Source organism: Echiichthys vipera (genome assembly GCF_963691815.1).
Source record: "Echiichthys vipera genome assembly, chromosome: 4".
In the NCBI taxonomy this organism is placed as follows: Eukaryota; Metazoa; Chordata; class Actinopteri; order Perciformes; family Trachinidae; genus Echiichthys; species Echiichthys vipera.
In genome coordinates this window covers 24,094,286-24,106,723 of record NC_139829.1, presented here as the reverse complement: position 1 = coordinate 24,106,723, position 12,438 = coordinate 24,094,286, and the positions used below count along the sequence as shown (strand labels likewise).

The following is a 12,438-nucleotide window of genomic DNA, read 5'->3' as shown; positions in this document are numbered from 1 at the left end:
CTTGTATATGGTAGAAAATGGCGAAATGAGCCTGATGACGAGAGTTTGCTGTGAGTCAAGAAACATATATGCTTTGAGTTGTCATGGGAGAATGAAACAGGACAAAATCTTTACAGTAAACATGTAAAATTCTGACGCTACATAGTTTCAATCATAATCACACAATGTGTTCTTTCCCTATAACTGTCAATGCAGTTCAAATTTTATAATCAAATATTTCCAAATATATCTTATTTGTATTTTAGATAGACTAATTCACATTTCTAAGTACGTAGCCGTTTTGCTGGGAACTCAAAAATCAATTTTGGACAACGGTGCCCAAGTCACTTGAAGCACCTGAACGCAACATTACTCTGGTCCCGCCCTCTTTTACATTAACCCCAGCCTGTGATTAGTCCAGTGCACCATCACTCACTCCTGTGAATGGACAGTTCCAAAAAACGAGTCACGTTTCATCTCAGCCAATCACAGTCAAGATTTTGGATGACATCGTGGGATTCCGCGAAATTGTTTCTTGGAGTTGGGAGAAGTGCCACTCAGTGAAATAGGACAAGTTGACGCATGTGTGGGAGCGCACCGAAAGGCGGAATAAACGCAGACACAATAGCGCAGTCGTGAAAACGGGGTGTTTTATTGATCTGGTTGCATTTAGAAAAGAGGATCTAGAAGAAGGACAAGGAGTGAGAAAGATATTTGAGCAGCTAGTCTTCCTTTCCAGTGGGGGGTTGTATTTATCCGCAACCGCAAGAAGAAAACGCAGCCTTTGCGGAATAGTCACATTGAAGACGACGACACGTGCGGATGCTTAACCGCATGTTTCATAGGAGGACTGCGGACTAATTTCTTTACTGTGTCCTCGTTGTTGGATTGTGTTTGGACACACAGCTCCTGTACATATACATTGTTTCTTTTCTCCACCCGGATCTGCTGTAGTGATGTCAGAGGTGGATGTCTCTGCAGACTGTGGCTCCAGCCGACCGCCGGGGCGGACAGAGGACACGTTGAAAGAGAATCAGGAGAACAGGACTTTGCTGATGGTGGCAATGATTTTATTGGACTTGAATAAATACAACCCTAACGCTATGAGCCCCGGAGACAACAAATGTCTCGGGGGCAGCGAGGCCGGCGCGCAGGAGAAGGGAGAGCGGGGGAGTTGCCGGTTGAACGCCGGGGACAGCCGGGTCTCGGCTGCTCCTAAACAGTCCCGAGGCAAGAGGGCGGCGACGGTGGCAAGACAGGACTCTCCCGAGAAGAGACACTGTTGCCCTTTTACTGGCTGCGGGAAGATGTACGGCAAGTCGTCCCACCTCAAAGCCCACCTCAGAGTCCACACCGGTAAGAGGAGGCTCGTCTCCAACCAAACTAATGGGCTCGATTGTGTTTACGACAGCAAAACCTGGCACTCTGCGTCACTTCTGACATTGTTTTTCTTTTCTTTTTTATTTATTTAGACGCACATAACATCACATCTCAAACTATATCGGGTTATTTCTAGGACGCACAGTGTGCAGGAAAACACGAGTGACAGGACATCCTGTGAACACTGTGAGAGAAACTACAATGATGCCATGGTTTGATATTTCAATGTTGCAGTCCATGTCGTTTCTGTGTAATGTGTCACGAGGAGTGCAAGTGAAAGACCACATGTCCCTGCTGCAAATGAATAACACATAATAGGTGTGTTCCCATGAATTTGCCCCCCTGCTGGGCCCTGGGGGGTGTGACTGCCCGGCCCATAAGAGCAGGCGAGGCTTGTGACACCCAGAATGCGATGCGAGGTGGGAACACCGCGTGCCGCCGCCCATATTTGTGATGTACAGTGTTATTCAGGTGTGATTAAATCATCCTGGGCCACAATGATATCCAAATAATACCCCAAGTTATTATTATTCAATGATTGGTGTTATCTCACATCTGTATTTGTGTTTATATACACCACAGAGACTGTCATAGCTAGTGACGGTGTAAATACATGTCGACATCTTGGCTTATGATTCACATGCAGGTCACTGCGACACCGATGCCCCCTCATGTTCTTGTCCGGAGATAACCCTCCCTGCACCAGCATTTCCTCATACGTCATCCGAGTCCACTCCCCCTCTGGTCAGGTTGTAAACAAGGGCAGACATGTGGTTCAATACGAAGCACATGTTGGAGGAGGAGGTGGAGGCAGCCATGGTCTTTTTAAAAAAAAACATTTTTATTCATGGGGCTCTTATCAGGAGTCACTGTTCCTGGAACATGTTGTTTATTCAGGCCTTCCCAAAATGTTTACAAAAAATCCCACAGTAACTTTGTGAAACGTGTACTTTCTCATCCCCCTCCAATTTGACTTATGTATCTGTGGTCTTTTTTATTTATTATTCATTATGTTGTTTTACCACTTTTTTTTAAACTGATGACATAATTCATAAAACAATTTACTCAGATATTCAGAAAATGTAATGGCTTAACACTTTGCGATTATAATGATGTTTTCCAGATACAGCAGTGGGGTTTGTTTGTCCCCAATAATGAGGGAAGAAAAGCTAATATCAGCAAACCCTAGGGGTTATTAAATGATCAGGTCACCGTGGCTAATCCAAAAACGTGTGTGTGTTTCCTCAGGTGAGCGCCCCTTCGAGTGTACCTGGCAAAACTGTGGCAAGAAGTTCTCCAGATCCGACGAGCTGACACGTCACTATCGCACTCACACGGGCGAGAAACGCTTCAACTGTCCAATGTGTGACAAGTGCTTCATCAGGAGCGACCACCTGACGAAACATGCCCGGCGACACGCAGGCTTCCATCCCAGCATGCTCCAGGGCTCCAGTGCGGCCAAGAGACGGCGCGGCTCAGTGTCTGTGTCTTCCTCTGACTCTGGAGACCAAAGCCCTGTTGGAGTGTGAGACACACCCACACTACTGTGCATACATAAAGGTACATGCAGTAGATGCAAACAGACACACCCAGATGCACGGTGTGGACACCTTTTGACATAAATCCTGTCAAATCAATAAACTCAACCAGCCTGCCAGCCAGACCACTATTTAGGAAGTTGTTCTATGCATGTAACTTTGTGCAACAGCAAGCAGAAATGTATGTTTGAACCTGATTGAAATCCAACTAGACTGCTCTTATTCCCTGAGATTAGGGTGATGCAGAAACACTACATGTGTTCACTTTGCATCACACTTTATTTACTTATAAAGACAAGAAAACAAGTCATTGCTGAGATATTCCTTGTGGGAATAGTCGTTTTGGGAATTGTCCTCTAATAAATATGATCGTTTCACATATACACTCATACTTGTACAGTTACTCTCCAGTCCAAGAGGAGGTGAATATACAGTAGCAGTATTTTCATGTACATAGATTGACTTACACATAGATGCTATACTGTTATCTATACTATAATGCTATATAAGTATACTGTAGTTATTAGAGAGAGTAATAGGACACAACTATAATGTAGAGAATTACAGAGCTTGTGTATTTAATTTCATATATTTGACTATGGACTAAGTAAATGAGGCATACTATGAGCATGTATAGTTTGTTAAAACATATATGTTGTCACATAATGATATAGTAAACCTCATAGGAAAATACATTTTAGTGTTGCTCCTTCAAGCTTGAATTATGTCAATAGTGCAGGGGTAAATGTAACAGGGTAAACCCTTTTTTTATGGAAAAAGGTTTCTTTAATGCTTGCAGCTGAAACACTTTTTGATGTTAAGACAATAACGATCCATGTTTAGTTACAGTTTTAAAACTGTTAACAAGGAAGTATGTGCCTTTTTGAAGAGGAATTTCTACATTTTCAATCTTTGGAAATACTACCTGAATGAACACTGGCCGATTCTTTATGTTTATATTCAGTAATACTTTGAATAAGAACTTATGCCAACAGTGCCAGTTGCTGTACATTGAAACGTTTGTTTACTCTGTATCTGGACTGCATTTTATCAGGGAGTAATGTGATGCATGGCGATTTCAACATATATTACACCCCCTGGTGGTGACATGAAAGCACAACAGAATGTCAAAAAACTTGTAATTTTGTTTTTCTGTCCTAGCATTTTGAGGCAGGCTTTGATTCATTTGATTGTGAATTAATTAATTCCATCATGTGTGTGTATTTGTTTGGTACAGCATATTTTTTTATTTGCCTGCTAATATTTTATTATATAACTAATGGGTTGAGATGTCTTATTCGTCCACTACAGGAGCCAGAAACATTGTTGATGTCATTAGTTTTCTTTTTATACTTGCCACATAATGCATTAAATGTGCAGACAGAGTGTAAAGTTAGGTGTAGTTAACCTTGTAGGACACAAAACCACATACATTTTTTAAAGAGAAATACTGTTTTTTTCTTTTTTTGGCATTATGACAACTGTGATTAGATGTTTGTGCCTTGCAGGTTGGAGCCCTTACTTCTGATGCCACTGTACTGTAATCAGGGACTGTCCATGCAGAGCCCATGTTATCGCAATATTCACAGCTGTTGTAATTACTGCTCAAAAGTTTTAACATTAAAATAGTTTTTCTTTCTAAAAATTTGCTATTTTTTTTGTCCCACATCACACACTGAACACCTTTTATAAATGAAGAGCTGCTAATTAAGTGGCGTGAAGAAGGAGTAATAACAAAAACAGTCAAGTAGAACGGACAGTGCTCCATTAGCTTTGTGTTTATTTATTGTTTTCATACACCGCACATAACAATAACATTGTTAAATACTGTAATGGAAGTGTTTACAAGAAAATCATTTTATAAAAGGAAAAAAACAAATATCATCCAGGTCTTTTTAAAAAAAAAAAAAAAAGCATAACTTCATAGACAGCAAATGCTCTTCAAAGAAACCAAATGATCAAGATGTCAATAAATACACACATCTTTTAAACTTCTCTGTACTTAAGGCATACTCTAATTGCAGATTGATTTAAAGCTGCAGTTGGCGACTTATAAAAAAAAGTTTTATATGCTCAAATTCACTATATCTTGACAGTAGCACATGAGAAAAACTACCTGTGGAAAAAAATGTTCCTCTGCCTTTTTTTAAGGTGAGAAATAGGCAATACAGTAACTGAATCGTGACTCCTATTTGATCAGCTTTGTCTAGTATGACACCACGTTAGAGACTGCTTGACCGAGTGGTTGTTTCCTTTGGGAATCTTGCAGATGCCTTTAGGAGCACTAGGAGGGGGCAGAGGAACAAGATTTTATTCACAGATTGTCTGTCTCATGTAGGACTGTCAAGATACGTATAGTGACAGTTTGAGCAAATATGATAATATCTTACCAACGTTACAAACTGCAGCTTTGAGGGAGGGAGAGAGTCATAAATGAAGGATATTAGTACGCAACAATCCTCTATGTTGCAATTACAAAACAATTTCCAACCCATTAGTCAAAAGAGAAAAATAGATGCCACCTCAATCTTTATATCGACAATTTATGTCTGTATGCGTGCGTGTGTGTGTGTGTGCGTGTGTGTGTGCGCGAGTGTGTGCGTGTGTGCGTGTGTGTTTGTGTGTGTGTGTGTGTGTGTGTGTGTGAGAAATCTTAAATCATTCTACTGTCTGGACCTGTGTGCTTGCTTGATGATCTGTGGTGTGAAAACAACAGAAATGTGTAAGAACTTGCAAGGTTGTGTTCAGTGATTGAGAAACGATTTACGACGAGTGTGTGTTGACAAGTCTAAATCTAAAGACCCACCACCATCCTTTTGGCCTTGATAATGTCATAAATCATGTGAGCATCACGTGTTAGAGGATTGTTGCGACGATATGTAATCTTCCCTTTTGACACAGTTCATTTGAGATAAGACACTGTCACTCCTATGCAGGAAAGAGCGCACAGATATGGGCACCAAAAAACTGAAAAAAAAAAGTGCAAATTCAAAACAATACAAGTCAAGCTAGTGCCGGTAGATGTAGTTTGTGATTGCACAATAGAAATAGAGCAAATATCAAGTGTGCAACAAGCTACTTCCTTATTATTTTCCATTCAATTATTCAGTCCAGTGCTCTTCATGCAAGTTGTTCCTCAGCCATTCATGTTCATACATTCATCCCTAAACACTGTATTGAAACATCTTAAGCCAGTAGGGCAAGGAAAGCAAAAGTGTTGAGGGTGGTGTGAAGGAGTGCAACGACCTGGCCTGTGCTACATAACAACCCTGTACAGTACTATGAATAAAAGACCAGATAACCTCTATTTAGAGATACCAAGACCATCCACACTTATCTGCAATATCTTCACGTCAACACATACCTTCATACACATCCCCTCAGGCTTAAAATAAGTAAGCATTTAAAAACTAATAAACCAGAACAACTAGAAAAAAGCAACCCAGAATTCAGTAAGGTAAGCAGAACAGTTGAGTCAGCAGTTATGATGTTTCTTATCCTTCAGGGAAATGGAATTCCGCATCAATTGACCTTCTGTTTTCTGTCCACTAATATCAGTGTATTATGTTATATCATGTTCACCAGGAGAAGGGCTCTCAAACACAAGTGCACGTCCTACCATAGGAGGAAACCACCACTTTTACTCTTATTTTAAATACATGTTCTAATGTGTTCCTTCTCCTGGAACTTTAAACCAAATACTCTACAAGTTAATTTGATTATTTCTCTCATTGTCATTATCACCATAGCACTTAACTGTCATTACAATATTCTACCAATGCTTCACTGTCACCACTGTGGCGGCGAAGTAAACTCACAGCAGATGAAGATTGGGGGTTATATTGTGTGGAATGGGGAAGGGGCAGAAGATCAGAGGGGTGGGGTTACTGTATTTGACAGGTGGTGGAGGAGGTTGCCTGGCAGCACATGCAGGTGGGGTTGACTGATTTGGGAGGGATCAGATCCAGGTCCTCGTCGTCCGGGATCTCGTCTAGGCGGTAACCATCTTTCAGCAGCTGGATGTTCAGATCCTGATTGATTTGCTGGGGAAGGAAGGAAAGACAGAGGAGGTTGATGGGTTTGAGAATCATTTCCGAGCCCCAGAGTTGAAGACCAGTGGTATCAGCTAATAAATCCCTGTTATTTCCACAATAGTCTGGTTTCTACGGTGCTGGAATAAAGCCAGACATGCGGTGCCATGCGGTGCCATGCGGTGCCATGCGGTGCCATGCGGTGCCATGCGGTGCCATGCGGTGCCATGCGGTGCCATGCGGTGCCATGCGGTGCCATGCGGTGCCATGCAGTGCCATGCGGTACTATGCGGTGCCATGCGGTGCTATGTGGTGTCTTGCGGTGCCGATCCATGCCACGGCACGCCACAACGCACAGACGTATGTCAGACTTTCTCCTTCCTTTTTGTCATCTTCGCAGTTGAGCTTTGAGTAAAGTAAATAGCTAGCCTAGCTGGCTCTATCCAAAGATAAAAAAATCTGCTGACCAACACCTCTAAAACTCACTTAGCGACAGTTTGCTTAATCCATAAAAAACAGAGGCATATTAAACACAATTAAATATGTGTTTGCGCCAACTTTACCAGTTTAGACAACATACAACTTACAAATCTAAAGTTTATGTGAGCTTGTGACATCACAATTAACAGTGATAACCATTGCAAACTGATTTAGCACACTTTCACAGATGGCTGCAAGGATCATCACTTGGAGCTTTGTCATGAACATGATAACTACTGTCCTGCTGAGATTTTGTTTCAGCAAAACAATGCCCTTGTTTGAATGAAAAGAAGCAATGTGTTCATTCAAAATGTACCCTTTTCCTTTGTATGTATTTACCATGTTGTCTGCTGTAGATAACCTGTATACTGCACTGTACTGCAAAATGTAAAGCCATGGTGTATGTACTAAGAAACTGGCTAAACTAAGTAACAACATTTTATGTATATTAGCTAATTCATTCTGACAACATGGTGGACTTGAGGTCTGAACACTATTGGACTTGTGTACCGAATACACCTGGACTGACAGAAAATGGATGTAGAGCATGGAAACAAGAGGATTCTTCTGGGGAATAAATATAATTATGTGTCTGTGATTTGCACTTAAATTGGAAGCAGCGTTGAAAACAGGATTTTCAGAAGCAGAGACCCGGAGATTATATTTCCTTTGTGTCCTGCTTTGTGTCTCATGCACATTTGTGTGCAGGTGCATCTCCAATGTAATGGTGTGCTTGTAGCGGTCAAACACTCCTACAGAATTAACATGGATGAGCAGGATGGATATAAATGGGTGTGCTTTGAGACTGGCTGATAAAAGCCCGTCTCTTGGCCTCTTGACAATCGCAGGGAATAGAGGGAAGAAGGCGACGGAGGGAGGGAGTGAATGAATGAGTAAATGTGAAGTACAGTAACAGATATTTGTTCTATCACATATCTCACCTCAGCAGAGGAGTATCCTGATGATGAGTATCTAGACATGTCAAAATCATCATCACTGAAAGAAACAAAAAACAAAAGTTAGCTTATTATTTACGTGTTTGTGGGGAAGACGTGTATTAATGTGTGCGTGTTTGTATGTGTGTGTGTGTGTGTATGTGTGTTTACCTGTCTGTGTCTAGGGCCACCAAGGGCTTCTCATCTGGGCTTTGGTCTAAAGAGGAATAGCCCTTATTGGGCACTACCAACCTGCCGAGAGGGAAGAGAGAGAGAGAGACACACACACACAGACAGAGACAGAGAGAGAGGGTGTAGGGGGAGATACATGATCAAGAAAAAGGGTGTAACAAAATATAGCCAGAAAGGAGGAGGGAGGAAGAGACAGAAGAGGGAAAATAGATCTACAAACAGGAAGAGGTGAGTAAGACTGGCAGAGATGCTGAAAGAAAAGGAAGGCCTGGAGGCAACATCACAGCTACACAGTAACAGCAGAAGCATGACAGAGGTCCAATTTGTAACCTGGACGTCTTACAAACCTGGAATCAATAAAACTACACTCTTGCCAGCCCCACTGACAAACAAAGAACATGGACAGGAGTATAAAATCCATTTGGTCAAGCCTATGAAAACTTGTTTCTGATCTTACACATACAGTATAACCTTCATACATAGTACACTATGTCCTCACCTAACAAAATTAGTTGACCATTTATTGGTGAAACTGTATATGTGTGACACAAATACTGGAATTAAAATAGACTTGATTTTAAGATGTATTGTTTTTCAACGTCTCTTGCACGTTGTTCCTCAAAATACATTGTTACCCATTTGAATCTTATTTTTGTATATTACCTGCATTGGGTCTGTTGTCAGTATAGCTAATCAAAACAGTGCAATAATTTACCAGTCGGTTGAGTTTATCACTAAAAAAACAAGCAATTTTAATGACTGTAACCGGTTAGAAAGACACCAGCCACCATCTAATTTTCTCCACAGCGCTCACTTCTTACCGTGTTCTGGCCATGACGTTGTTCTTCTTGGGCTGCTGGTTGACTGGACTACCTACAGCATTGCCGTTCTTCAATGAGCCCTTTCTAGCCAGCTCTCTCTGTTTCTCTGCACAGGAAACACACACATACAAAGTTAGCTCTGAATGACAAAAACTGCACACAAAAGTGACAGATTTAGTTTTAAAAAGTCGACTCCTGCACCTCCTTTTGGCTCTGTTTTCAGGTTTTAGAAAATCTAGCCCTTGATGGGAGACCAATCACAGGTCTTTTTAGAGAGCGAGAGAGAGTGAGAGAGAGAAAGAGAGAAAGAAAGAGAGACAGAGAGACAGAGACACAGAGAGAGAGAATGGAATTGTTAGTTTTAAAAGGCCATCAAGACTAAATTCTTTACCATATTGGTCACAAGGGCAAAGTGACTTGTTAAAACAACCATGCATGATTTAGGGAATATGCTCAGATTGTATTTAATAGACAGGACAATTTAATGACAGTGTTTACATGTTATAAAAAGGCTGAACAACTAGTGAGTAAGCAGAATAATATGAATACAACTGTAGCCATTAGTGTGGTTTCAATTTCAACACATAGGATAGATGTAGACTGAAGTGAACTTCAACAGCAGCTGACATTGTACAGCATATGTGAATGCCAAAGTTACATTTTAAAAAGGACACTTTTGATGCATTTCTGTCACTGAATAGCTTATCCGTTTTAAATATCCTTGCTTCTTTAAAGATTGACTTAAAGTAATACAGTAGGAGGAAACAAAGGCAGAGCCACTGGACTCTGTCCAAGGTGCTGAAATGAGCCTTTAAGGACCATGGCTTTTCACGAACGCTAAAGACTCAAATTCCCAAACATAAAACAGTCCAGAGTGCCTGGAGCTGAAATGAGTCTATTAATCAACTAGATGATTAAAAAGTAATCGTCAAAAAATGTGATAACCCATTCATTGTTTGAATTACTTTTTAAGCAAAAATGATAAACCTTTGCTCGTTCCAGCTTATAAAATGTGAAATGCACTGGTTTTTTTTTTGTTTCATATGGGTGTGTTAACAATATTAAAACAAAAATATTAAATACAATTTACGGGCATCACCTTGTGCTCTGGACATGTCTGAGACGTGTTTTTCATATACAGATGTCTTAAAATTGAGTAATATAATAGTAGTTTTTAACAACAATTTAGCAGCATAACAGGGATCAAACCATATCACCACATTCTTGGTTTGCCTTGTGATGGGACACTTCTCTGAAAACTGATCCTCACTGTTCAGATGTCATCCCCCTGAGAGAATAAGTGGTTTCTTTCTTGTCTATAGGTGATGCCACATATGCACGTAACAGTTACTCTTTCTAGGACTCACCTATTTTCATCTGCAGGGGTGAGGGCTTGTAGTTAATAGTGACAGGTTCCCCCTCTCTAGTGTCGGAGTCCGCCTCTGAGGCTGTGGACGAAGCTGGGTCCTGGAAACAAACAGGGGGGTGGCATGGACAGAAAGATGAGCAGAAATGTGCATTGCTGAGGCATTAATGAATTATTAATGTATTTTTGTAATGCATAATGCACCCTACTATGCCCAGACAATGTGAATAAAACAGCTCATAAATAGACCAAACATGGGAGGTTAGGTTTTGTCACAGCTACCATCAGCTACTCTTACACTCACATTTTGAGTGAATGCAAAAAGATGACCTTATAGTGATAACTGATTTGATCAGGTTGCTCTTGGACACTTTTGAGGACTCCTGGGAGTCCCTGGACATTTGGTAAACATTCCCCCCAAAAAAATCACAAATGCAAGGAGAAAAAATGACAGATCATTCAGTGGCAACATGACGCACGGGGATGAATGGAGGTAGGAACGCCAGGTCAGACTACTTGGAGTTAGTCTGGCTCTCTGGCGGCCCCGGTCGTGGACAGAAGAGGCCGCCCTGCATGCTGCAGTAACCCAGGGCCGCGCTACAGGCCACGGAGCGCACCGCCGAATCGTTTACACTGATTTCAGATCCAAATATTTCGCTTTAACGGCACATATTCGCGATTAAAGAGCGCTCATTAATCAAGCCAGCGCGACACGAGTGGGGTTTAGCCGGAGCAACTTGCTGCATGATGCTGAGGATGTAGCAGCGGCGTCGGGATGGGATGCTTGTTTTCGCCAGACATGACGGATGCTGCTCACTACGCAGCAGACCGGACGCTGCTTGCGTTACATGGATAAACAAAAACGCCCGTCTGTGAGCAAATCAAAATCAATCAATTTTAGCATTTTCCTGTATTGAAAAAAACATGCTCAAAATATGGTACATCAGCCAGATATTACGCACGACAGGTGATGGATCTGACGGTATATATCCTAGAGCACAACCTTATGAATGGAAGGCCTCATACACTAAACATCCTGGAATAACAATGATATTAAACAGGAAAAACAACCAAACCAAAACACTGATTGATTCTCTCCAAAAGATGTCAGCCCTACAAATGTGGCTTACCAGCGGCTGCATCTCAGCCTGCATCTCCGCCTCCTGCACGGCACTCGGCACTTGAAATCTATCTATTTCTTCCATCATTTTGGCAGCACGCCTCTTTCCTCCCTTCTCCCGGTAACTGATTATTGGTAACTGGTCCTTTCGACGAGTTATCGCCTTTTATTTTAGATTTGCGAGAGATCTCAGATTTGTAACAATCTCTGTAGTTCTCCGGTGGCGAGCTTCATCCCAGCAGGCAGTATTGACGGTGGTGTGACCAGTTGGGTGACTGTGACTACACCACCCACTTCCGGGTAGGGTATCCCAAGCTAGGGTGCGGGGACCCAGAAGGGGCCTTGTAAGAAGACGAAGGGGGTCTGAGAACTGGACAGTGGTGGAATGTTATTCAGAAAATACAGTACTTAAATACAATTTTGAGATACTTGTTCTTTGCTACTTCAGAGGCAAATTATTGTATTAATTAATTAAATTGATGGTTGAAATGTAATTAGCAGACATTATTATTATTATTATTATTATTATTATTATTATTATTATTATTATTATTAATATTATAATAGGTTAATGAGCTATTGCTGTAATGAACCCT

General features: G+C 41.3%; 2 protein-coding genes across 4 annotated transcripts; one reads left to right on the top strand and one right to left on the bottom strand.

The window, feature by feature from the left end:
* Positions 1 to 553: 553 nt before the first annotated feature.
* On the top strand, positions 554 to 4,481 carry klf9 (Kruppel like factor 9). The gene is made up of 2 exons (XM_083912954.1): positions 554 to 1,335; positions 2,608 to 4,481. Exons 1-2 carry the CDS (start codon positions 936 to 938, stop codon positions 2,886 to 2,888), a joined length of 681 nt encoding a protein of 226 aa, XP_083769080.1. The 5' UTR covers positions 554 to 935; the 3' UTR covers positions 2,889 to 4,481.
* A 1,639-nt stretch (positions 4,482 to 6,120) lies between these two features.
* On the bottom strand, positions 6,121 to 11,930 carry fam219ab (family with sequence similarity 219 member Ab; the record flags this gene model as incomplete). Of its 3 annotated transcripts, none has more annotated exons than XM_083913216.1 (6): positions 6,121 to 6,940; positions 8,350 to 8,404; positions 8,515 to 8,595; positions 9,357 to 9,462; positions 10,724 to 10,823; positions 11,853 to 11,930. In XM_083913216.1, 6 exons carry the CDS (start codon positions 11,928 to 11,930, stop codon positions 6,782 to 6,784), a joined length of 579 nt encoding a protein of 192 aa, XP_083769342.1. In that variant the 3' UTR covers positions 6,121 to 6,781. The 3 variants fall into 3 exon arrangements, with proteins under 3 accessions (XP_083769342.1, XP_083769343.1, XP_083769344.1); XM_083913217.1 differs by having other exon boundaries at positions 6,121 to 6,937; XM_083913218.1 differs by having other exon boundaries at positions 6,121 to 6,937; positions 11,904 to 11,930.
* Positions 11,931 to 12,438: the final 508 nt, after the last annotated feature.

Bases quoted from the DNA above. Each gene is read 5' to 3' on its own strand.
- klf9 (XM_083912954.1), top strand. From the start codon at position 936: ATGTCAGAGGTGGATGTCTCTGCAGACTGTGGCTCCAGCCGACCGCCG. The intron at 1,336-2,607 runs GTAAGAGGAGGC...GTGTTTCCTCAG, and splicing joins CCACCTCAGAGTCCACACCG to GTGAGCGCCCCTTCGAGTGT.